Here is a 22,308-nt window from a genome sequence, read left to right on the forward strand (position 1 = left end):
GTTCGCGTGGGCGGATTAGGCGTGTGCCGGGTAGGTTAGGTACTGTGCAGATGATTTGGGCGAGGGGAGCCGATTATTACATGGTCGACGAGGGGCATGTCCCTATTAACCAAACTCGTCTGCTGCATGCCACCAACCGTCCGTGTGGATCCGCAGCGGCGCGCATCCCAACGCGCGGAGGTGCACTTGAACACGAAGCGCCTGGCCGGGGCGCTGCTCCCAAAATACACACTAGTCCGATCCAAAGATAGATGCAGGGTGGCAAAGGCGTGGTCGTGCAGGGTTCCGGGTTCAGACGACTAGCGCACTCCATCTGCAGCCCGCCCACCCAGTGTCGTGATAGGCTACCGTCCGTCCACCACATGTCGCGGCTTCACGCGCGCTTCATCTGCTGCACGCCGCCGAAACATTTCTGCTGCTGCTTCACATCTCAACACGTGCATCGGCGCTTCTCCTTCCTCGCAACAAATCCATGAAGAAACTGAAACGGCAGTCCGACTCCATCATAGTCCACTTTGTTCGTAAGCACCACGCACAGCCTTGACGCCTTGGTCGCCCTAACTCTTGTCTCGTATCGCAACAGGACTACGTACGTACTTCCTTTACCACGTGCGCCCACGCTTGCGCAATTGAGTAATATCAATCTCGACAGGACTGCTTTTACGCCAGCGTATTTGAACATGAGAACCCGGCATTACGAAGCTTGCCACTGGCTGTGCAGCAAAAACAGATTATCGTCACATGCAACTATGAGGCCCGCCGACGAGTACGAATCTGACCGTGTCTTGTCATTCCCCGCCGCAGTTGACTGAATTCTCTCACAGGGCTTGCACAAGTTGCAGCTGATCCACCAAGCCAAGAAAGTCTGTCCAGATGTAGTCATCGTCCTCGGCGAGGATCTTACTCGTTTCCGGAATGCTTCCAAACAATTATACACGTTTTTGCGATCCTTTTCCTGGAACTCGCGTGTAGAGCGACTAGGTTTTGATGAGGTAGGTTTGTCGTGTTCCCGTCGTGTCTCAACACCGCCACTGTCCTCATCAAAATTTCCTCACCGTCTCTATATACGGTATACATGACGCGAGTCATAGCATGCTAAGTCTCATTGTCCTAGGTCTTCCTGGACGTGACCGACATAATCGATTACAACATCAGCATCCTCAACCACAACGATCTGACAAACGCCTTCTTCTGTCTCGCAAAGGAAGATCCCACAAGGGGCTTTCCTTACGATGCGACAGGGCTTACGGGCCATTTGTATCCCAAAGCGGCGAATTATGACTTAGGTAAGCGGAATAAGGCCGCATGACGTACAAGATGTGGCGTAGTTGGCAGATGTTCATGGACCTGAATTGGGCGGAATGCAAGGCTGAAAGTCTCCTTGCTGAATCCCCGCGGCTACCGAGACCAGCGACGGCAGCTGTGGTACTGCCACCGACAGTGCGCAGTTTGACGATGCGAGATCACATCTTGTGCACTATAGGGTGCTTTACATGATCGTCAGTCCAAAGAACTGATGCGTCTCTAGGAACCCCACCGAACCTGCTGCATCTTCGATTGGCGCTGGGAAGTCGTTTTGCACATTATCTTCGTGCCAAACTCCACCAAGACACGGGCTATACAGCTACTGTTGGCATTTCTACCAACAAGCTTCTAGCTAAGCTTGTAGGCAATACACACAAGCCTGATGCTCAAACCACACTCCTCCCGTCGTATACCGAGGACGGGAATGCGGGTGTGGATGTCGATAACGTGACCAACTTCATTGATGACCACGAAGTCGGCAAAATCCCCGGCATCGGCTTCAAATTAGCACAGAAACTGCGTGCTCACGTCTTACAACGACCTGCAGACTTTGATGCCGGACTTGTTTATGGTGGCACCAAAGAATCTGTTCTTGTCCGTGATGTAAGAACGTTTCCTGGTATGGGTCCCGAGTCACTTGAACGGTTACTTGGCGGTCCAGGTGTTCCACATGGTACCGGCTCACGCATTTGGGGTCTACTAAATGGATGTGATGATAAGCAAGTTGGGCAGGCGAGAGAGGTACCTCGCCAGATTAGTATTGAGGATAGTTATATGCGTTTGGATACTCTGGAGCAGGTGACTAAGGAGCTGAGGATGCTTGCAAGGAGATTACTCGAGAGGATGCATACGGATTTACTGGAAGAAGACGATGATGCAGAAGATCAAAATACAGGCTCATACACCTCGAGACCGATGAAGCGGTGGCTAGCCCATCCTAAGACCCTCCGCTTGTCAACTCGGCCACGCCCACCCCAGAATCCAGATGGAAGCCGCAACCGGTCTTTTGCTCGGATATCAAAGTCTGCGCCCATGCCCACATTTGTCTTCAACCTCAACGCAGCTACAACCACCAACGCCATCGTTGACAAGCTACTTACCGAGGCATTGCTGCCTTTGTTCCGCAAACTCCACCCAGAGAAACGAGGGTGGAACTTGAGCCTCGTCAACGTTGCTGCGACCAACATGGCAGATGCGGCGAGCGAGAGAGGCGGCATCGGACGGGACATAAGCAAAATGTTCAAGCGCCAGGATGAGGTGCTTAAGCAATGGAGAGTGGTGGAAGAACCAGATCGATTTGAAGAAGAGCGTCTGAAGATAGAGGAGCCCAAGCAAACTTCAGCTGAACAAGAAGAACCAGTAATGGAAGGGTGCGCCTCGTCTGAGCGAGGGGATGAAATGATAGACGAGTGCGATGGGAGTAGTAGGAAAGAAGGCGGGATCGCTGAGGAGCCTGGAGTCCACAACCAGGAAGAAAAATATGATGATGAACATGAATGGCTGGAGGAAGAGGAACTTGCTCATCGTGACCCACGCTCTTTCCTGATGCAGTTGGAAAAGCAGCTTCAGGGAGAAGATTCGGATCAAGGCGAGCAACAGATCTTGTTGATGCAATCACCTTCTTCGACTCCATCTTCAGCTCGAGAAGAAGAAGAGGAAGAGGAGGAAGAACACTTGTCCCAAGAGCCATGGCTAGCAGAAGACAACGCCGTCCCACAAAGACATGGCTCCGAGGACTTCCCCACAGCGTCACAAGACGTGGAAGCTACTGTCAGTGACGTCTGGGAGGCAGAAGACGACGATGATATGATGGATGCGGAGGATGCGTTTCGGTGCGAAGAATGTGGAGCAGTCATGCCAATTTTTGCGTTGGGTGCACACTATCGGTGGCATGAGCACATGTAGTTGATAAATCGCTTGGGAACGCCTCGCACTTCCGAATCTAGAAGAGATGTGCAGAGGCTACACCATCACCCCCCTTAGATTCAGTAATCAAGCAGTACATGTCACATGCTCGCGAAAGAACTCCAAGTTCCAGACTAGTTGTTTTCTCCATGTTGAGCGGTTCTGATTGTGCAGTTTAATACATGCCGTTTATACGTCACATTTTCACATTTCCCTACTCTGCGTCATCGTAGCTACAATAGCAGCAGAATACGATGTTCCTCGCGTTCGACCTAGTCAATATCTTTCGATTATCAATGTCGTTGTTGTACAGTGTGATACATACGCTCCCCCACTCCATTTACATCTCCACCCTTGGTCCATTCGCCGGTGCAGATGAAGAAGCATCAGGAATCCTCGCGGCCGTCTGCTCAAGCGGCTCCTTCCTCCTCGGCCTCTTGAGGTCTTCTGCAGTAATTCCGTTCAAGCCCACCTTTGTAAGACCCATGACCGGTGCATCACCCTTTTTCACAAACTCATACAGTCCCGGCAATTTGTTGCCCGCAAGCCTAAACGCATCCCTCACCACCTGCTCGTGCAAGTCTCCCTGAATCTCAAAGATAATCTTGCTCACCGCCACCCTCGACGTCCAGCGGTCAAAGCTTCCCTTGCCCTTTCCCATTCGGACGTCGTTGCCAGACGTGTACACACCAATGTTGGCAGCGATGCGCATGTAGAGGCGGAACTTCATGCCACGGAGACGCTTGCGAATGGTTTCCTCGGCGATGCGGAGTTGATGGGCGGATATGCGTCGGTCGTGGTCACGCATGCGCAGGCCGTAGTCGCCCCAGACGACAGTTGTGCCGCGCATGGAGCCACCGGTGGGGACGCGACAGCGGCCTTTGCGTGATTTGCGTGACTCGCCGGCTTTGGGAGCGAGGTAGTTGAGGCGGGTGGGAGTTGTAGAGAAGAGGCGAGTGGAGGAAAGAACACTAGGTGCTATGGTTTGGGGTTTGACAAGGCATGTCTGTTGTAGTACTTTGGGCCGTTAGTGGAGGCGATGAGAGAGATATGACATTCATACGTGTTGGCTGCGATGCAGAGATGTTCAATCGACTGAATTGAGCCATCAGGCTTTGTGATATCCTTGGCGGCGGCATGGCGCTGTGATGTGATGTCGGACTTGGGCTGTTTGGTAACTTTGGTGTTGAAGTTCTGATGCCAAGATCCGACTGTGTGGCTGCTGTGGCGCATGCGGGGAATGTGGCGTCGATGCGCCTGCCTAATTGTCTAATTGCCTAATGACCGCGCGAAGTCGCGTCGTGCACGTCAACGGCGCCTGGCGTTCATCAATCCACCCAAACCCTATTCCCACCCATTGCTGGGCTCAACAACTGTCTGCGAACGCGACACCCTTCTCGGCACTAAGAGTACGCGTTTTGTATCAAAAAAACATGCCTGCCGACATTCGCAGCTTCTTTGGCGGCGGGCCCCCGAAGGGCAGCCAGGACGCAAAGAAGAAGGATGAGCCCGCGCCGAAGAAGGCCGCACCCAAGAAGAAGGGACGCGCAAGTCGAGTTGTAGAAGACTCTGACGATGACGATGAGGAAGACGCGAAGTGAACAACACTCACTGTTCTGGCGACGTCAAAACTGACAGTACATAGGCCGAAGAAAACCACACCAAAGAAGCCAGCCGCGAAGAAGGTCAAGCGCGAGCCGACACCAGAACCCGTACTCGAAGAGACTACCACATCCGATTTCTTTGCCAGCTCAAACAAGCCCAAGCGAACCGGGCCAGTCAAGAAAGCTGTGGACGAGCCTGCTACAACACCAAAGAAGGCTTCTGCAAAGTCAAATGGAAAAGCGTCAAAGACGGCTACTCCGGCATCTACCACAAAAACATCTGGTCGCACAAAGAAGCCCGTCACGTCCTATGCCGAGCGGGACGACGAAGATGAATTCCCGGATGATGACCTAGACGACGCAGACGACATCTTCCAAGACAACATCAAGGGCAAGGGCAAGGACGATTACAAGGAAGAGCCAGAGAGCGGCGACGACATACCTGTACAGTTGCCACATCGTGGAACACCGAAAGCGCCCGCAAAACGGCAAAAAACGATCAAAGACGAAGACGACTTCGATCCGGAAGATGAGGATGTCGACATGAAAGATATCGACGCGGAAGACGATTTTGTTGAGCCTGACGAAGATGAACAAGCGCTTAAGAGTAAGCCAAAGAAGACGTCGACTGCAGGCAAGAAGCGGAAGTCACCCATACCAGATGAGGAAGAAGAGGGCGAGGAGGAAGACGAAAAGCCCAAGAAAAAGGCACCGAAGAAAGCCGCTCCAGCGAAATCGCCAGCGAAGAAGAAGGCTAAGAAGGAGGAGCTTGAAGACAGTGCAGACATCCAGGCTATCTACGACAGCATTCCTACCGTGCGGGCACCCACACCTCCACCCAAAGACGAAAACGCCAAGTTCAACTGGCAAGCAAACGCGGGCCGTGGCGATGTTGCGCCTGCTGGAGGCTCATCTGGTGACATGCCTCAGGGCTCGGATACATGTCTTGCAGGTCTTACATTTGTGTTCACTGGCGTGTTACAGAGATGGGGTCGGACAGAAGCCCAGGAGCTCGTCAAGCGACATGGCGGAAAGGTCACTGGTGCTCCAAGTAAGAAGACCAGCTATGTTGTACTAGGCACAGATGCTGGTCCTAGCAAACTGCAAAAGATTCGAGATATGGACATCAAGACCATCGATGAAGATGGATTGACACAACTCATTGAGAAACTGACAGCAGCTGGCAATAAGGGCGACAGCAAAGCCCAAGCTGAGTATGCTGAGAAGCAACGCAAAGAGCAAGAGAAGATTGAGAAGCAAGCTGCCGAGCTCGAACAGGAAGAGAAGAAACGCCAAAAAGAGCAGGCGGCAGCACAGGCAGCAGCCAGCAAGAGAGCGGGTTCGACGGCTTCAGCTGCTACTCCCAGTGCAGGTCCTGCTGTCGACTCGCGGTTGTGGACCACCAAGTATGCGCCTACAGATCTCAAGCACATATGTGGCAACAAAGCATCCGTCGAGAAGATACAACGCTGGCTGCAAGCTTTCCCGAAGAATCTCAAGACTGGTTTCAAGTTGGCCGGTAAAGATGGTAGCGGAGTATTCCGTGCTATCATCCTGCATGGTCCGCCTGGTATCGGCAAGACTACTGCAGCGCATCTTGTCGCAAAGCTCGAAGGCTATGACATTGTTGAGAGGAATGCCAGTGATACCCGGAGTAAGAAGCTGATCGAAGATGGTCTACGTGGTGTCCTCAGTACCAACTCGCTCCACGGGTACTTTGCTGGAGACGGAAAGCAGGTTGAAGGATCAAAGAAGAAGCTCGTCCTCATCATGGACGAAGTCGATGGCATGTCTGCGGGTGACCGCGGTGGTGTCGGTGCGCTCGCAGCTGTCTGCAAGAAGACGGAGGTTCCCATGATTCTCATCTGTAACGACAGGAAGTTGCCGAAGATGAAGCCATTCGATTACGTTACCTACGATTTGCCCTTCCGACGTCCCACTGTCGACCAGGTACGAGCGCGTGTCATGACTATTGCCTTCCGGGAAGGCTTGAAGCTGCCTCCGACAGTTGTCAATGCACTCATCGAAGGCAGCCATTCCGATATTCGGCAGGTTGTCAACATGATCTCCACCGCCAAACTCGACCAGGAAGCCATGGATTTCGACAAGGGCAAGACAATGTCCAAGAACTGGGAGAAGCATGTCATCTTGAAGCCATGGGATATTACACAAAAGATTCTCGGTGGCGGTATGTTTGCCTCGAGTAGCAAAGCCACGCTCAATGAGAAGATTGAGCTCTACTTCAATGACCATGAGTTCAGTCCGTTGATGCTGCAGGAGAACTACCTCGGCACAAATCCCATTCTGTCTGGACAGTACGGAGGCAAAGAGAAGAATCTGAAGAATCTTGAGCTGGTATCGCAAGCGGCAGATAGTATCAGCGACGGTGACCTCGTCGATCGTATGATTCACGGCTCCCAGCAACAATGGAGTTTGATGCCTACGCACGCCGTCTTCAGCTTCGTCCGCCCCGCCAGTTTCGTCTCCGGCAGCACAGCCGGAAACGGGACGCGATTTACATCGTGGCTAGGCAAGAATAGTACCACCAACAAACTCAGTCGCATGATCAAGGAGATCCAAGCACATATGCGGTTACGCTCTTCTGGTGACCGCCATGAAGTTCGGCAGCAATACGTCCCGCTTCTTTGGCACGACTTGGTAAACAAGCTGCAGAAGGAAGGAAAAGATGCTGTTTCCCAGGTCATCGAGCTGATGGATAGCTATTACCTTACTAAAGATGACTTTGACGCGATTATGGAATTGGGAGTTGGGCCAATGGATCAGGAGAAGGTTAAGATTGATAGTCAGACCAAGTCTACCTTTACACGACTGTAAGTTCCTTTCCCCAGACCCTCATCCGCTCATTTGCCCCCTTGGATCTATGCTGACAACGTTGTAGGTATAACCAACAATCTCACCCTCTCCCTTTTATGAAAGCGTCATCCGTTACGGCACCGAAAGGTAAACAAGCGAAAGAGAAACCAGATCTTGAAGAGGCGATTGACGAGAGTGATGACGGCGAGCTTGTGGAGGAGGTCAAGGACGAAGAGGAAGATGTTGACTTGAGCAAGGACAAGTATGTCAAGCAGCCTAAAAAGAAGGCGGCGCCCAAGAAAGCTGCAGCGAAGAAGGGAGGGAAGAAGAAGAAGGATGACGATGACGACATGGAGGATGACGAAGATGAAGAGGATGTTAAGCCGAAGGGCAAGGCCAAGGCCAAGGCTGTGCCCAAAGGGAAGAAGAAGTGAGCTCGCAGATGATGGTGGAGTAATAAGGAGGGACTTGAGCGTGTATAATATGGCCCATGGGTGGTTCTTCTTCAAGTTGAATTGGTATGCTAAGCGTGTCTATGGAGTAGCTATGTTGACTTGGGCGACCGTGTAAATCTGTTTATCAAATTCGCCAAGCTGCGGCGCATAGCAGCATACATAGTTTAGTGTCTGTTTCAAACCTCGAGACTTCAGAGTGCATCCAATAAAGTGCGGATACCCTGTGGCGTCATCACATGCGCTCGATGCACAAACACCGCCGTGTAGATTAACATGCAGTAGCCTGCATGTATTGAAACACGGCAGCGGCTATCTGTCCAAGATTTGCAAGACTCACACCGACAGATCACCGCACTGAGAGCATGGTCTCAATGCTAAAGAAGCGGTCGGTGAGGTGTGGAGAGGGTGTTTGTTCGGGACGCACCACCCCGCTTCTGTGAGAAGCCGCATCGTACGCAACTTGGCGCACCAATCATCGACGGCTTTGCCGGCGACTCGGGTCGCGGAGTATCAAAAGTGACGCGACTGAGGTGGTTTGGCGAGTAGTTGTGTCCATGATGGGAGGATTGCTGCGTAAAGGTGGTGGGGTCGTGGAGGGTACCTCTGCAGAGCCGCAACTGAGCAAGTATTTCTACCGGGTTTGGTTCCGCAATAGACGCCCGTGGCCTGCAATACAAGGACGTTTTATCTTCGTGACTTGGTAGCAGACAGACAAACCCCACAGAGACGATACGCTAAGCCCTACCCTTCTTTGTTAGCATCATCACTGCCGACATCATGCCGGGCGAAGTTACGCCCTCTCAAACGCCCAGTGAGTTGCGATTCGCTTGTACCGCCTTGCATCGACATCGTTCGCAAGGCTGAGAATGGCCCCTCTCCAATGATTGCCAGCAGGCTGAGGCTGACAAGGCGTGCGCCACAGCAGCCCACCCCGCCAGTCGTACAGCCATGTCGCTGGCCGCCCTCGGACTCGACAATCGCGGCCGCGTCAACCACACGCTCGACGACTGGGTACGGCAGCCCGATCTTTCGGCTCGATTAGTGCGCTTCGACGACGAGTATCTCCAGGGACTGGAGCAGATCGACACCGACATCGAAATCGAGAGCCTGTTGGACGCGGCAAGCACAATCAAGAGCGACCCGTCCATGGCTCCTGCCCTCCTCCACCAGACTCACCCCGAAACGCACAACCCACCCTCATTGCGCTCCTGCGTCACCGACGCAACCCCCACCGAAAGCAGCATAAGCACCAACCTCGCCAGCCGCTTTTCCGGCGTCCCGTTGCTCGAAGACAACAATGGCGTACTAGAGATACCCCGCGCGCTGCACTCTAGAACACCCCTCTACGAATGCGCCTTCTGGTTCCTAAACTGCGGATACGTCTCGCAGCACAGAGAAGAGTGGGAAACGCATTGCTCGTCGCACTTCCGCGGCGAGGAACCGCCTCAGACGGTGCAATGTCCACTGTGCGACTGGGCAGCGACGTGCGACCTGGGTCGACATGCGTGGAGCATGCGCATGCAGCATCTGGCAGACGAACATACGACGCGTGGGCAGACGCTGCGTACGTCAAGACCTGATTTCGGCCTCTTCCAGTACCTGTGGCAGAGGCGGTTGATTGACGACGCGGACCTCAAGGAGCTTAAAGGTGGGAATCATAACTTGACGCGTGCGCCGGGCAACTTTGTCGAGATGCATGACCGGAGGGGACAGGATAGGAATAGCAGGAGACATCGTCCGGGGGCGCAACATGCGAGAGTGCCGAGAGTGCTCGTGTCACCCGGGTACTGATGTTGCTGAGAGTGTTGTCTGGCATTTCTTACACCACATCTTGCCGCGTGGTTTGCTTCTCTGCACATGGCTTATTTTCCTGTATCGTGTCCCTTTTTGGTATCTTCTCGTTTGGTGTTTTTCTTTGCTTGATATCAGTTTTTGTCCGCAGATTGGTATACCCCGGACATAAAAGCATAGCTTGGGAGTTTTGGATCTTCTTTCAGACGCGCTATCACTTGCTGAAAGACGACAGTGTAGGCGAAAAGGAACTTTGGCACGTTGCTTGCGAACAATGTAGATGCGCGTTAGTCCGTTGTAATAGAATGATGGGACTTGATGGCTAAATACTGTTCCCAACCCACCCAGTCTTTCCTTTCCGACTAACCCCCAATTCAGCTCTCGATGCAGTAGTTTGCCAATTTCACGCACCTGACGAATGAACCTGATTCGTTACAATCAAATCAATATTTACCTCATCGTCATCTCAGCCGCCAGCAGACGGCTCGCGTCCCGCAGTTGAAACGCGTCTGCCTGATTCTTGTGTTACCGATGCGGACTAGCGAGGTCCGTAAGAGGAAGGCCCAACCTGGGCTGGAGAAAAGGCGTGCGAGATCTTACTAGAACGATAGAAAGACTATGAGCATGGTAGTGTGTGAAAGTATGGTTGTCGAAGCAGGTGGGTGATGGCTACGTACGCGGTTGACTAGAAAAAAAAAGCTTTGTGTAAAATTTCTACTTTCTACAGACTTGGAACAGCGCAATCAAACAAGGTAGTTAGAATTTTCAACCAGAAAATCTATATAGAATTATCTCTTCTATTTTCCTGGCTACTGAATCTTTATCGTACTGTGAGGGTAGGATGTGCTCGATGCTTCGTTAGGTATCGTAACAAGGACTAAGAGAGTATCTTGTACTAGAGAGTTTACTACAGAAGACGCACGCTTTCCTGAGGAGAGCAAGACGTGTAACACCTGCTTATAAGGTGCGCCTCGCTCGCAAGAGAGAGAATAAGAATTATTCTCCTTATTACCTCTGTCTATTGTACAAATATAGAAGCTATCTCTTACTATCCTTTGTAACCTAAAGCAAGTACCATTGCATACAACTACGCCTTACAAGTGGGTCGTTGTCGTTAAGTCTGCCTCCTCTGTGCGCGCCCAATAAGCCATTAGGCGCTACAACCGTCACACGTAACTACTCCAACTACTCCACCACAGTACTATTAGTATTTTTGTGTAATCAAGTTAGAGAGAGTGTACATCGCTATGTTTCGCTGGAGCTCGCTTATTCTAGTGAGAATTTAGAGTTTGAGAGTTGGCCTTTTTTGTTCAGCCGCGTGCTGCAATACTACTACTCAGCTGAAGATGTGCATACAAAACTGCAACACTAATTTTCAGCTGAAGGCACGCAAAGACAGACGGTCCCAATGTTTACTTTTCCAACTGAGCGTCACTGTGGTGAATAGCTACTCCATCTCCGTTGATAAAGCGTTCCGCTGCACACTTCAAGGTTGCTTCCTCAGCACACTTGCTTCCAGCAACCCTCAGCTTTCTTCGATTTACCTTCAACATGGCCACCTGCGAGGTTTCAGGCACCTCCGATATGTACGGTCTCGGAATTCGAGTTGGATTCTATCTCCAATGGATGTCGGCGCCAGCAGCCGCCTGGATCGCACCTGGCGAGACGTCTAGTCTGCGGACAGCGAATGCCTTCTTTGTCTCAGCAACTTTCATCGGCCTTATCATCGAAACTGCATTGAACCACCTTGACGTTGTTGGAATATACGTCATCCTATTGTTGGGATTTGGCACTCAATACTCTGGGGGGATCGTAATTCTCTGGCGTGTAGCCACCCATTTTAACGCCGACTGGGATCCGACGAGGCACATGAGAGCTCCGGTTCCGTCTACGATGTATTGGTTTCTCTACACGACCGTTCAGATTGCTCAAATCGTTTTTCAACTCTGGTTCTGGTTGTACAAAATTCCAAGAACGGACAACGAATGCGCGCGGTTCGGGTTCGCATTTTCCAAAGTTAGGCTGACCAGCAATGGCTTCCGAATCTTCAACGTTGTTGTCATGATAGTCCTACTGGTGCTCACGGTCGCCTTTTTCGCCTTGCACTTCCGTCAACTTTGGCGTGAAGGTAGACTTCCGCTGTCGACTAATGCAGCAGCGATGACTATGTCTGAGATCCAAGAGAAGAGAGACCAAGAGTATGAATCCCTAACATTCTTTCGAGACGTGCTGACTTGTTATACAGTCGTGTCTCAGAGAAACGAGAGAAGGTCCTCTGCATCCTTGACACGGTGTATCGAGTCGTATCAATCGCAATGGTGATCCTTGCCACTGAATTGACAATAGCGTGGAATAAGATCCAAGGTGTGAATGATACCAGATCCGTTGGCCAACTGATTCCACTCATGATTGGTGTCGGTGGTATCGGGCACGTTGTGCTTGCAGTGATTAGAGGACCGAAGACTGTGGACGAAATAATGCAGGAGTATTATCAAGAGGATTCGTACAATATGATGGTTATGGGCGCGTCTGCCTCGAATGCAAGGGAAGAGTAGATCCCCGATTATTTCGAATCAGACTGAGATCCGGGACCTCAGCTAGAACGTCAGTAATAACCTGTATCTTAAGCCAAAGACAATAGGTGTATTGGGGACAAGAACTTCTATTCAAACTATAAGTGTCCAGGCCTAGCTGCTGATGGCGGCGAGTGCGCTTGTTCCGCCAACGCCATGTTTAGTGCGCGCGACAATCTTTCCGAATTTCGACAAGCACTACGGGACGCATCGTAACACGTTGATACGATTGATATGCTAGGATATAACCAAGTTCACTAGCAGAACGGATAAGGCATGACGTGACGAGGTTGAGATTTGCATTTGGGGGTTTCTTTCAAATCAAAACCAATGTGTTCATCATTCATAACTAGAGATATCATCAAATAATCCAGCTCATATATGTTATCCCCAACCATCTCATCTGCGCCAGCTCTTGCCAGCCGATTCTTGTTTCTGGACATGGTAGTTATACGCCTAGTCAAAACCATGTGCGCGTATCTAGTACACGTAGAAGGTCATGTTCTCGCTGTCGCGCTCCTTCAGCTGCTTGTTCTTGCGCACGAAGAGAATCTTTGCAAGCCACGCCGCCAGCGCAGTCGCAACGGAGAATGCAGCAGACGAGCTAAGCGCAATGATGTATTTTGGTTCGTCAGACTTGGGCCATAGGTATGGTGTCCTGAAGATTTCACCGTTAGCTCTTGATTTCGACACTATTCGAAAAAGAGCGGATTAGAGAAGGGTGACTTACCAGATAAACGAGGCGTTCATGACAGTGGTGACAATACCGATAGCGACTGCCTTCTTCTCGGGTGTCTGACCACACGTCGATCCACACCAACCCAGAATCAAGGAGTTGACGCCATAAGTACCGATTGTGAAGATGATCATGGCGACATAGCGGCCCGCGGTACCGATATCAGCACAAGCCAATCCAAAGCCAAACGTCGCAACGGCCTTGGAAATAGTAATATGCCACGTACGCTCGTTGAACTTGCCAGAAGACCATGATACTGCAATGGTAACCGCACCAGCGATGAGGTAAGGCGGGCATGTCAGAACAAGAGTAATGGTCTTCCCGAAGCCAAGCGTCTGCACCACGGTAGGGAAGAAGTTCTTGAATCTACAGATTTGGAGATGCGAAGTCAGTGTATGTCTCACATGCATTTCGTATAGTCATGACTTACCCGTTGGCAGCGAGATGCATGTGTGCCATGAAAGCGAAGATCCAGACCATGGGGTCCTTGCCCGCTTGACGGAAACCAGCCCACACTGATGTCTCGCCCTTGTTGCCGACGGTGTCGAGCGCCATGCGGTTGGTGGCGAGATCGCGCTCTTCTTGCGTCAACCACCAAGTGTTGTGCGTAAAGTCGGGAAGAAGGAAGAAGCCGACGACGGCGATGACAAACGTAACGGCTCCCTGAAGGATGAACAACCACCGCCAACCCGTAATTCCACCAACGTCGCCGAGGCCGTGGAAGATTCCTGCTGCGATCAGGCCGGCAAAGGCGGTTGCGAGGATGTTTCCTGTGTAGAGGATGGCGATGCGGGTTGCGACTTCTTTGCGGGTGTAGAAGGTGGAGAGGAGGTAGACAGCACCGGGGTAGTAAGGCGCTTCTGTGACACCGAGGAAGAAGCGTGTTAGAAGGAGGCCAGTAAAATCTTTGGAGAGGGCTGTAAGAGCTGAGACCACGGCCCAGAGCATCATGCAGATGCCCATGTATCGCGATGGACGCGTTCGGTTGAGAAACATGTTACTGGGTATCTGGCCGAGGAGGTATCCTACAAAGAGAATGCTCACGCATGTCTGGTACTGGCTGCTGGTAAGGTTCAGATCTTCTTCAAGATCATCGAGACGAGCTAGTGCGATGGCATTGCGATCTAGATAGAAATGTACGTTAATAAACAATCATCATGGCAGATGTCACTCTCACGGGACCAGTGACTTACCAAGATAGTTGAGCCAGTACATGCTCCACAACATGGGCATGATCCATCGGTCGAGTTTCTTGACAAGCGCAATCTCTCTGGGATCAGTCTTCTCGTAGGCACCAGAGTAATCTACCTTGCCAACAATAGGCACAGGCTTCATGAGCTCCTCATCCCGAGTTTGCGTCTGCTCGAGCTGGACGATCTCATTCTTCTTAGATTCGAGCATGATGTGGAAATGCTCGAAGGACTAGTTGCAAGTATCAAGTTGAGATAGGAAGAGTGTGTGGGGAAAAAACCCTTTGGATCAATCGAAGCGTGAGCTGCTTGACCTGGGGAAGCCACAATCCGGGGACGTGGAGTAGGACTCTTATACACCTCAGGCTCCCTGCCCACTTCCCAGAATGTAGCATGGTGTTGTGGATCAACATCGCCCCCAGATTATCTCTAGTCCCCATCTTCCGAAATCACACGACAATTGTCTAGGTACCTCCGCGCATGCATAGCCTCCAAGACATCCAAGTGCGCTTCTTCCGGCCGCCTTGGACAGTTCTGAGGCTTGATGGCGCTTGGGGTATGGGGTCGGGGGGTCTCCGGTGGCAAGTGTGCCCGCTTGCTTGGTCTTGGAAACTGGCTATCAGTGTGCGTTCTACCATATGTCGCATGTTATGCAAACATACGGCACATAGTCTTGGAGGTTCGACCCTAGAAGCTGGGCATACCTAGCGGCTAGGTAGCCTGTCGCCTTCACCGGGATTTGGCTTGGACTGATACATCGGAGCCGGTGTTCGGTGGTCTCCTATTCGGTCTAGTGATGTCCGGATCGTGTACCCTCTAGTTGAGCTGAGTGTAATCGCTCTCACAGCGTCGCACAGATATCTACAGTTCCAAAGAGAAGTGCAGATTCATCGCAAAGACAATCGACGGCTTCTGTCGTGCAATCACCTCTTCCACCTCTTCGTCAACCCCTCCTCGCTGACGTCGCGATGAACATATGACAAACGGCACTCATCCTAGGAAGGTAACCCGCAGGAAACCAAGTCGCTTTCCCGACAGCATCGTCGTATTGATGCTCCGATAACCTTACTCATGACTGGTTCCGGTGAGAAGCCCAGCCCCGACCCTGGAGTCTCCGTGGTCTTGTCGCAGAGAAAAGGCGTATTGGCAAGTTGGCAAGCCACCAAAATCTTGGTGTTGCGCCATTTCAAGTGCTTTCATGGCTTATTAGAGCCAGCGCATTGTTGCATTTAGGGCCTAGGCCAAGTAGGCCGAGACAGGTCCAAGATCTTGACCTGGGCCGCATTGCGGGGAAACGAAGAGACGGCGCGCACGCTTGTGGCACGGATGGGGTGTTAGACGTGTTTTTTCCAGTGCGTGGTTTATGGGTCGCGCTTAGAGCCTCGTGCAGCTGGATGACAGAACTCCGTAGGAAGCTTGTACATGTGGTTTAGCGCGAGGTTTCGTCTCGAGGCCGTTGCTAAGTTGAATGAGCTAAAACTCTTTCCGCTGCGAATTAGACCAATCAAGACGGGGCCAAGTCAGTCCGCCGGGCCTTCATCGTCTTGGCTCTTCATAAATCGTGCGACTGTCCATGACTTTCCTTGGTTTCTCCACGGGGCATACCGGGTTCGTTTTTCGGGAAGTGTTGTAGCTGAACATTGTATGCGCCGCGTTGATGGTTCTTGGTATAGCTGCCGTTCAAGCGGTGCCTCAGGTATAGCATCGGTGCAGCTTCCGCGCCAATGCCATGTAGTGGAATCGCAGTGGATATCGTTTAGACCACGTGCTCAAGAGAAAGTATCGGGTCGTCCTCGTGGTCTTCGCGGCCGTGTCGACCTGGTGGGCGGGTGCAAACGTGAAGGTAGGTCGACAGAGCGTGCAACGTCCACTACCCCATGGGGGTGGAGCAAAACCGTCTTCCAGCGCATTGGAAACACTTGCGCGCTGTGTCGATCGCTACTGTAGGCACGGCCTTCTATCGACAAGTAATAGCATAAACCAAACGAGGACGTCAGGTCGCTTCCTGAGCAAACAGTTGCGCAATGGCGGCAAGCACCACTACTTATGTCGACAACGCTACGATGCATCCTACGGAAAAGTATCCGGGATCTTCTCCAAATGACCAGCCGACGCGACACGCGTGCACCAAGAGAGTGGGGACAGTTTGAACTTCAGAGCCATTCAGTCCGCTCAGTCCGCTCACACGGCAACGCCAGTCGGGTTTGGAGAAAAGAATTCTAGGTACTACAGAATTAGCATTAGGATGTCTACGAACGAAAGCTACATTTTGAACAAAGAACGCCCAGGTCTCTTTACAACGCAAGTCGCTAATCCAATTCCTCAGGCATCAAACCCACGCCTTCAACTCCTTTTCGGTCCACTCCCATAGCTCCTTCGCAAGCGCTTGATCCCTCCCTCGCTTCGTACTCGGCGTCGTCTTCACACCCACAGGCTCGTAATAAGCGCCATTTACCAAGTTCTCCTTCTTGGTGGTGGCCGCCCATGTCTGGTTATATACGCCTTGCTCCGTATCCAGCCAATTCCCGCCCGAAACGAGATTCACGATCTGACGATCTATGAAATTTGTGCTCGCAAAGATGTCCGTCTTGATAAAGCCTGGATGAACCGCGACGGATGTAATGCTAGGATGATGAGCAGCTAGCTCCGTGACGTATAGCAGGTTCGCTAGCTTGGACTGCGAATAGCAGACCCACTTGTTCAGTGCGAAGAACGACCCGTAGTTTGCACCCTTGGTCTTCAGTTTCTGGAACTCAATGCCGGTGGAAGGAATGTTGTTTTTATAAGCAACCGATGAGAGGTTGACGATGCGGACATCGGCGTCGGTCTGCGCTGCGGTCTCGAGCATGCGGGGTAAGAGTAGCTTCATGAGCAGCGCATGGCCAAGGTGGTTTGTCGCAAATTGGATTTCATACCCGTCCTTGCTCACGCTATTTGGCACGGCCATGATACCTGCGTTGCACATCAGAACATTGAGACGATCTGTGGACGACAGGATCTGCTTGGCGGCAGATTGAACGGAGGTGAGGCTGGCCAGGTCGCACTCAACGAAAGTGACTTTGGTAGAAGGCGAGGCTTGCGCAATCTTAGAGATGAGGTCATCCGCACGAGCTTTGTTGCGACCGCTGAAGAGGATATGTGCTGGGTTGTGAGATGCTATAAAAGAGATTGATGATGCACCAAGACCGTTGGTGCCTGTGAAAGTTAGCGGGAGATAATCGGACTTCAAGAACGCTACTTACCACCAGTAATCAGGAACACTCGGCCAGATAGACTGGGGATATCGGATACAGGCTTGTACTTGATATTGGCGGCAGCCATTATAACAAGAAGATTTCTTCGAATGTGATGTGAAGTAACAGGTTGGGCGTTTTGTGACGCAGTTGTAGAGTTGTTGGCAAATCTGGGATGCTGAGCGATGAGTGTCGCAGCATGCCATTCATATACTGCATCTCTGACGCCTCCATCTCCATGATGGCTGGCCTAAGGTGCGATGTCCAAACGGTTGTCGGCACAATCTCAACAGCGCTTCGAGTCACTATGCAAGTAATGTGGCTGCAACGTCATAAGGCTACGGCCGTTGCTGCAAGCGAACCGCCACCACACGCAACCGCCGCAGTAACATTGCGCCGATTCACATAAATATTGAACGCCATCCCCGTGCAGTAAATACGTTAAACTCCGAGTTTGTTTGCACTTGACGTTGTCCTGTTCCTGGGGCATCTGCATCGCTGTCATCTTTCTGTTTTGTTGTCGTTCATCCGTTTGTCGTTCGCCGCAGGCAAAGCTGACCAACAATGCAAGCCACCTAATCAACAACGAATCATATCAGGACAGTTGCTCACGCTTCGATGTGCACCCAAGTATCGACCAAACACTGGGATCTATTGAGAATCATTTTTGTGGCGATGATGTTCGGGCTTAGGAGCAGTTGGATGTGTCTGACACACCGACAATGGCCATGACTTTCCTTTCGAGTCGGATTTACGCCTCGAACCCCGTAGGAAAACCAAAAAAGGCCAAGAGGTAGTTGCATGGACAAAACATCATTGACAGGTTACTGATTGCATATCTATTGCTTTGCGAAATGAAGGCAGAGAAGGTGTTGTGCTGCCAACATCGCTGCTGACACGACTGCTACAAAAGAAAAAGATCGAAAAAGGTTGTTTCTGGCGGTGCTCCGTCGCAATACAATTCGTGAGCAAGAAGATAACCTCTCTCCACCTTTACTTTAGGAGTCGTCTTATCGAGTCTTCGCCTCCTTCATCACATACCCTACCCTTGGGAAGTGTAGTCTCACACCACTTTCCAGCTGTAATACCGCCTCTTTTCCATCAAGTCCAACCAATTTCCCCTTTTGTGGATGTGCACCAGGATCCGCATCAGCGCTTTCCACCGTGATCTCAGTCCCCTCCGCAATACCAATCGGGTCCATTGAATCCACACCTATCTCTTGCGCTGAGTAATTTGCACTCTCAATCGTCTTGTGCACCTGTTCTGGGCTCATCTCCGCGAACTCCGCCTTTGGCCACTTGGAGATCCATTCGTATATCCGTGGAAAATCATGCTGACTGAAGCCGGGTTCGTTAATCAGACCTTGCACTTTCAGCGCGAAGTCCACCGCGAATCCAGCGTGTAGGTCAGCAAGCGTGAACGAGTCGCCGCCTATGTACTGTCCCGGACCGGCGAGGAATTCAGTCTCGATGATGTGGAACTTGCCTCGGACTTCCGCTAACCCACTTGGTCTTAGCGAGGCATAATCCGGATGCTTGAGTATCTGGAAGATTGTGATGCGGTCTTTGATGGCATCTGGTGTTAGCATCGCAGAAGGTATGACTTTGAGGACGCTTTCGAAAAGGGCGATGCCAAAAGCTTCGTATGCTTTGTCTGCGGGCGAGGTCGGGAGAATATCGAATTTCTCCTGGAGCGTTGATGTGATAAGCGAGCTGTCGCAGTAGATGTCTTTCCCGATAGCAAGGAGCGGGACGCGGCGATACGTAATTGAGAGGCTCTCCAAAATCGGCCGAGGAATCACTATGGGCTGAAGGCTGCGCTGAAATGGCATCTTGCTAGAAGCCAGTAAGGTTCTAGTCTTGTAGCCATAGGGTGACATGTCTTGAGAGTGTCAGTCTTTGTGTTTGTTCTTGAGAGATGCCTGAGTAGAAACAGACCATAGTCGAAAGCTATAATGGGAGCGCTGGCCATTGCGAAGTCCATGAGTATGCGCGATCGATTGAGGTTTTTGTGAGTCGACAATACCAAGGAGGAAGAGCAGTACATCGATGGTGTATGTAGGTTACTCTTAAGGGGACTAGTAGCTAGTGTCCTATGCTCCGGCGCTATCCATCTGTGGGGTTCACTGCCGAATTAGTCATCACAAGCATCTCTTCTCGTAACACTGGCTAGAAAAATATCAAATTTGTCGCACATGACGCCTTGTACACAAGTAAATCTACACTACATTCCTTATGCCTGCGCCGAAACTACCTGAATGATAAAGCCTTGAAGATTTTTGTTGGCGGCATAATCCTCAGCCATCTCTCTGAAATCTGCCGGCCCACTACCCCACGATACCTTCTTCCCTTGCTGAAGAAGCTGTTCCCGAGTCTTTGGTTCTTTACTTTGGAGGGTTGCCATACCTTCGCCGTTGAAGTAGCCGGGTGTGCATGAAGGCAATACAGCGAACCAGCCCGCTCTCTTCGCAACTTCGAGACCATACTCGTGTTCCGCCTCCTTCGAAGCTTCGATAACGAATCGTTGGCCTTGACCAACCTGTTTTTGTGCCTTGGTTATGATGCTTGCAACAAGCGTAGCCAGCATATCCATGGTTGACGTAAGATTCCATGAAACTGGTGCACCACGATTGAAGTAGCCGAAAAGGTTGGGAAAACCAGGCATTGTGGAGCCCAAAAAGGTTCCAGCATCGGGTAAATGCCAATACTCCTTCATCGTAAGCCCTCCTCGTCCTTTGATAACCATACGACTCTTCTCAGATGGATCCAGGTCTGGATCAACTGTGAATCCGGTGGCTAGGATAAGAGCATCAATATCGTATTCGATGCCGTCGTACTGGATACCATTTTCGGTGTATCGATCGAGACCTTTGCCGTCCGTGTCAATCAAAGTAACATTAGGCTTATTGAAAGCCTGGAGGTATTCATCATGGAAGGAAGGCCGCTTGCACCAACTTCCATACCATGCTTTCAACTTCTCAGCAGTATTTTTTTCTTTAACAATCTCGTCGACGCGTTTTCGCAGGTATTCGGTGCGTGGAAAATCTAGCGTATGAAGGTCCTTGATATGTTCTTCGACGTCGTTGGGGGCGACAACCCTTGAATTGGATCCCAGGAAGCCGGACCCAGCTGGAGTGGCCGTCCAGCCATCGTTTATCAAATCAGGGCCATACCCCTTGCTGTTGCTGACGTATGCATCAAATACTAACCTTCGCTTCTTCTGCCATCCTTTCTTGCTCGTGATCTTGGCCCAATACTGTGGATCGGTCTCCGTTTGGTTGCGGGGCCCTACATGCGTCGCTGTCCTTTGCACAACATATACATGGTCAGCCCACTTTGCCAGTTCAGGTACAATCTGGACTGCAGTCGCCCCAGTACCAATGATAGCGACACGCTTTCCTTGGAGCTTTTCTAAATCAGGTTTCTCTTGAGTCCCGCCGGTATACTCGTAGTCCCAACGAGCGGAATGAAACACGTGTTTCTTCTGATGAAGCTTTTCAAACCCTGGAAGGTAGGGCATCTTTGGTACTGTAAGAGGAGCACCAGAAATCATGACGAAATCGGCATATACGGTGAATGTCTCTGAGGTGGACGGCGCTCCGACGCTACGTGTCATGGTGACGACCCAGAGTTTCTTCTCCTCATCCCAGGACTGCGAATCAATGCTGGTGCAGAACTGGCCTCGGATACCGAAGTGATCGGCACATCGCTCGATCTGGCGTCTGATCTCATGGCCGTACGAGTATTTGTGGCGAGGTTGGTAACCTGTTTCTTCAAGGAAAGGAATGTAGCAATAGCCTTCGACATCGCACATGACTCCAGGGTAGCGATTGTAGTACCTATCACACTTGTAAGTGATTGCTCTCGGTCAGAAGTGAACAGAATTTCCATACCACGTGCCGCCAAATCCTCCAGCAATGTCAACACATACAACATCCTTGCTACTGATGCCAGCCTCGACAAGGCGTCCCCCAAGTACGACACCATTGATACCAGCACCAGTGATGAGGTATTTGATGTTGGTACCGTCTTTCAGCGGAGGGTCGTTGACTCGCGGGTCATTGTAATCCACCCAAGGGTCTTTGTCAAGATCCTGGAGACCTTGCGATCGGAAGTTGACATATTGTTTCACTCCAGAATGCTTCAGGCGTTTGTCCCGCTCCTCCGCATATCTATTGAGAAGTGCTTCGCTGATATCTCTTGGGGTTTTGGCTGATTCCATTGTGACAATAGAGCGATCGTGATGATAAAGAGTTGGTCTTTGAACTGTGAGTTGTGTAATGGTGTTGAGTAGATGTTGAATCTGAAGAACTAAGCAGCAGCGCGCGTACCTGATTTATACCCAACGTTTCTTTCCTTGATACAGAGACGGACTCCACGCGTTCCGTCCGTTTCCTACACAGAGCCTCTACAGCAGCTTTGCAACTCCAACTAGGTAAAGCGGATCTGGAAATCTGGGCCAAGGCAGACCCTGCCACAGACACTCATCATGTCCTTCATCGGTGTAGGTAGCCGCTAATTCGGGGCCAGTTTAATGATCGTACAACATATGATGGCCGTCGAATTTCGGAGATCCAGCGTCATTTAGGAGTACTCAAAGAGTGATCTAACAAATTACGTCTAACAAGCCATGCTTTAAGCACAAATTGTAGATTTCTTTGATCTTAGATATACAGAGATATATCTAATAGCAGGAAAACAT

At 51.2% G+C, this 22,308-nt stretch overlaps 8 protein-coding genes across 8 annotated transcripts; 4 read left to right on the forward strand and 4 right to left on the reverse strand.

Moving 5' to 3' along the window:
- Positions 1–126: 126 nt before the first annotated feature.
- GT037_009856 (dna rna polymerase) lies at positions 127–3,210 on the forward strand (the record flags this gene model as incomplete). The annotated part of the gene is made up of 5 exons (XM_038934903.1): positions 127–282; positions 344–517; positions 825–992; positions 1,115–1,286; positions 1,529–3,210. The coding sequence occupies 5 exons, from the start codon at positions 127–129 to the stop codon at positions 3,208–3,210; spliced, it is 2,352 nt and encodes a 783-aa protein (XP_038782317.1).
- Positions 3,211–3,550: 340 nt separating this feature from the next.
- On the reverse strand, positions 3,551–4,349 carry GT037_009857 (50s ribosomal protein l16; the record flags this gene model as incomplete). Its single annotated transcript, XM_038934904.1, has 2 exons — positions 3,551–4,227; positions 4,274–4,349. The coding sequence occupies 2 exons, from the start codon at positions 4,347–4,349 to the stop codon at positions 3,551–3,553; spliced, it is 753 nt and encodes a 250-aa protein (XP_038782318.1).
- Positions 4,350–4,643: 294 nt separating this feature from the next.
- On the forward strand, positions 4,644–8,062 carry GT037_009858 (replication factor c subunit 1; the record flags this gene model as incomplete). Its single annotated transcript, XM_038934905.1, has 3 exons — positions 4,644–4,807; positions 4,856–7,645; positions 7,714–8,062. The coding sequence occupies 3 exons, from the start codon at positions 4,644–4,646 to the stop codon at positions 8,060–8,062; spliced, it is 3,303 nt and encodes a 1,100-aa protein (XP_038782319.1).
- A 969-nt stretch (positions 8,063–9,031) lies between these two features.
- On the forward strand, positions 9,032–9,874 carry GT037_009859 (uncharacterized protein; the record flags this gene model as incomplete). The annotated part of the gene is made up of 1 exon (XM_038934906.1): positions 9,032–9,874. One exon carries the CDS (start codon positions 9,032–9,034, stop codon positions 9,872–9,874), a length of 843 nt encoding a protein of 280 aa, XP_038782320.1.
- A 1,551-nt stretch (positions 9,875–11,425) lies between these two features.
- GT037_009860 (uncharacterized protein) lies at positions 11,426–12,429 on the forward strand (the record flags this gene model as incomplete). Its single annotated transcript, XM_038934907.1, has 2 exons — positions 11,426–12,072; positions 12,120–12,429. The coding sequence occupies 2 exons, from the start codon at positions 11,426–11,428 to the stop codon at positions 12,427–12,429; spliced, it is 957 nt and encodes a 318-aa protein (XP_038782321.1).
- A 498-nt stretch (positions 12,430–12,927) lies between these two features.
- Positions 12,928–14,584, reverse strand: GT037_009861 (mfs transporter; the record flags this gene model as incomplete). Its single annotated transcript, XM_038934908.1, has 4 exons — positions 12,928–13,105; positions 13,178–13,549; positions 13,614–14,307; positions 14,377–14,584. 4 exons carry the CDS (start codon positions 14,582–14,584, stop codon positions 12,928–12,930), a joined length of 1,452 nt encoding a protein of 483 aa, XP_038782322.1.
- Positions 14,585–16,702: 2,118 nt separating this feature from the next.
- Positions 16,703–17,694, reverse strand: GT037_009862 (uncharacterized protein; the record flags this gene model as incomplete). Its single annotated transcript, XM_038934909.1, has 2 exons — positions 16,703–17,568; positions 17,616–17,694. 2 exons carry the CDS (start codon positions 17,692–17,694, stop codon positions 16,703–16,705), a joined length of 945 nt encoding a protein of 314 aa, XP_038782323.1.
- A 922-nt stretch (positions 17,695–18,616) lies between these two features.
- On the reverse strand, positions 18,617–21,828 carry GT037_009863 (phenylacetone monooxygenase; the record flags this gene model as incomplete). Its single annotated transcript, XM_038934910.1, has 4 exons — positions 18,617–19,488; positions 19,545–19,712; positions 20,013–21,445; positions 21,500–21,828. 4 exons carry the CDS (start codon positions 21,826–21,828, stop codon positions 18,617–18,619), a joined length of 2,802 nt encoding a protein of 933 aa, XP_038782324.1.
- Positions 21,829–22,308: the final 480 nt, after the last annotated feature.

The sequence above is a fragment of the Alternaria burnsii genome (genome assembly GCF_013036055.1).
Source record: "Alternaria burnsii strain CBS107.38 chromosome Unknown 701, whole genome shotgun sequence".
In the NCBI taxonomy this organism is placed as follows: Eukaryota; Fungi; Ascomycota; class Dothideomycetes; order Pleosporales; family Pleosporaceae; genus Alternaria; species Alternaria burnsii.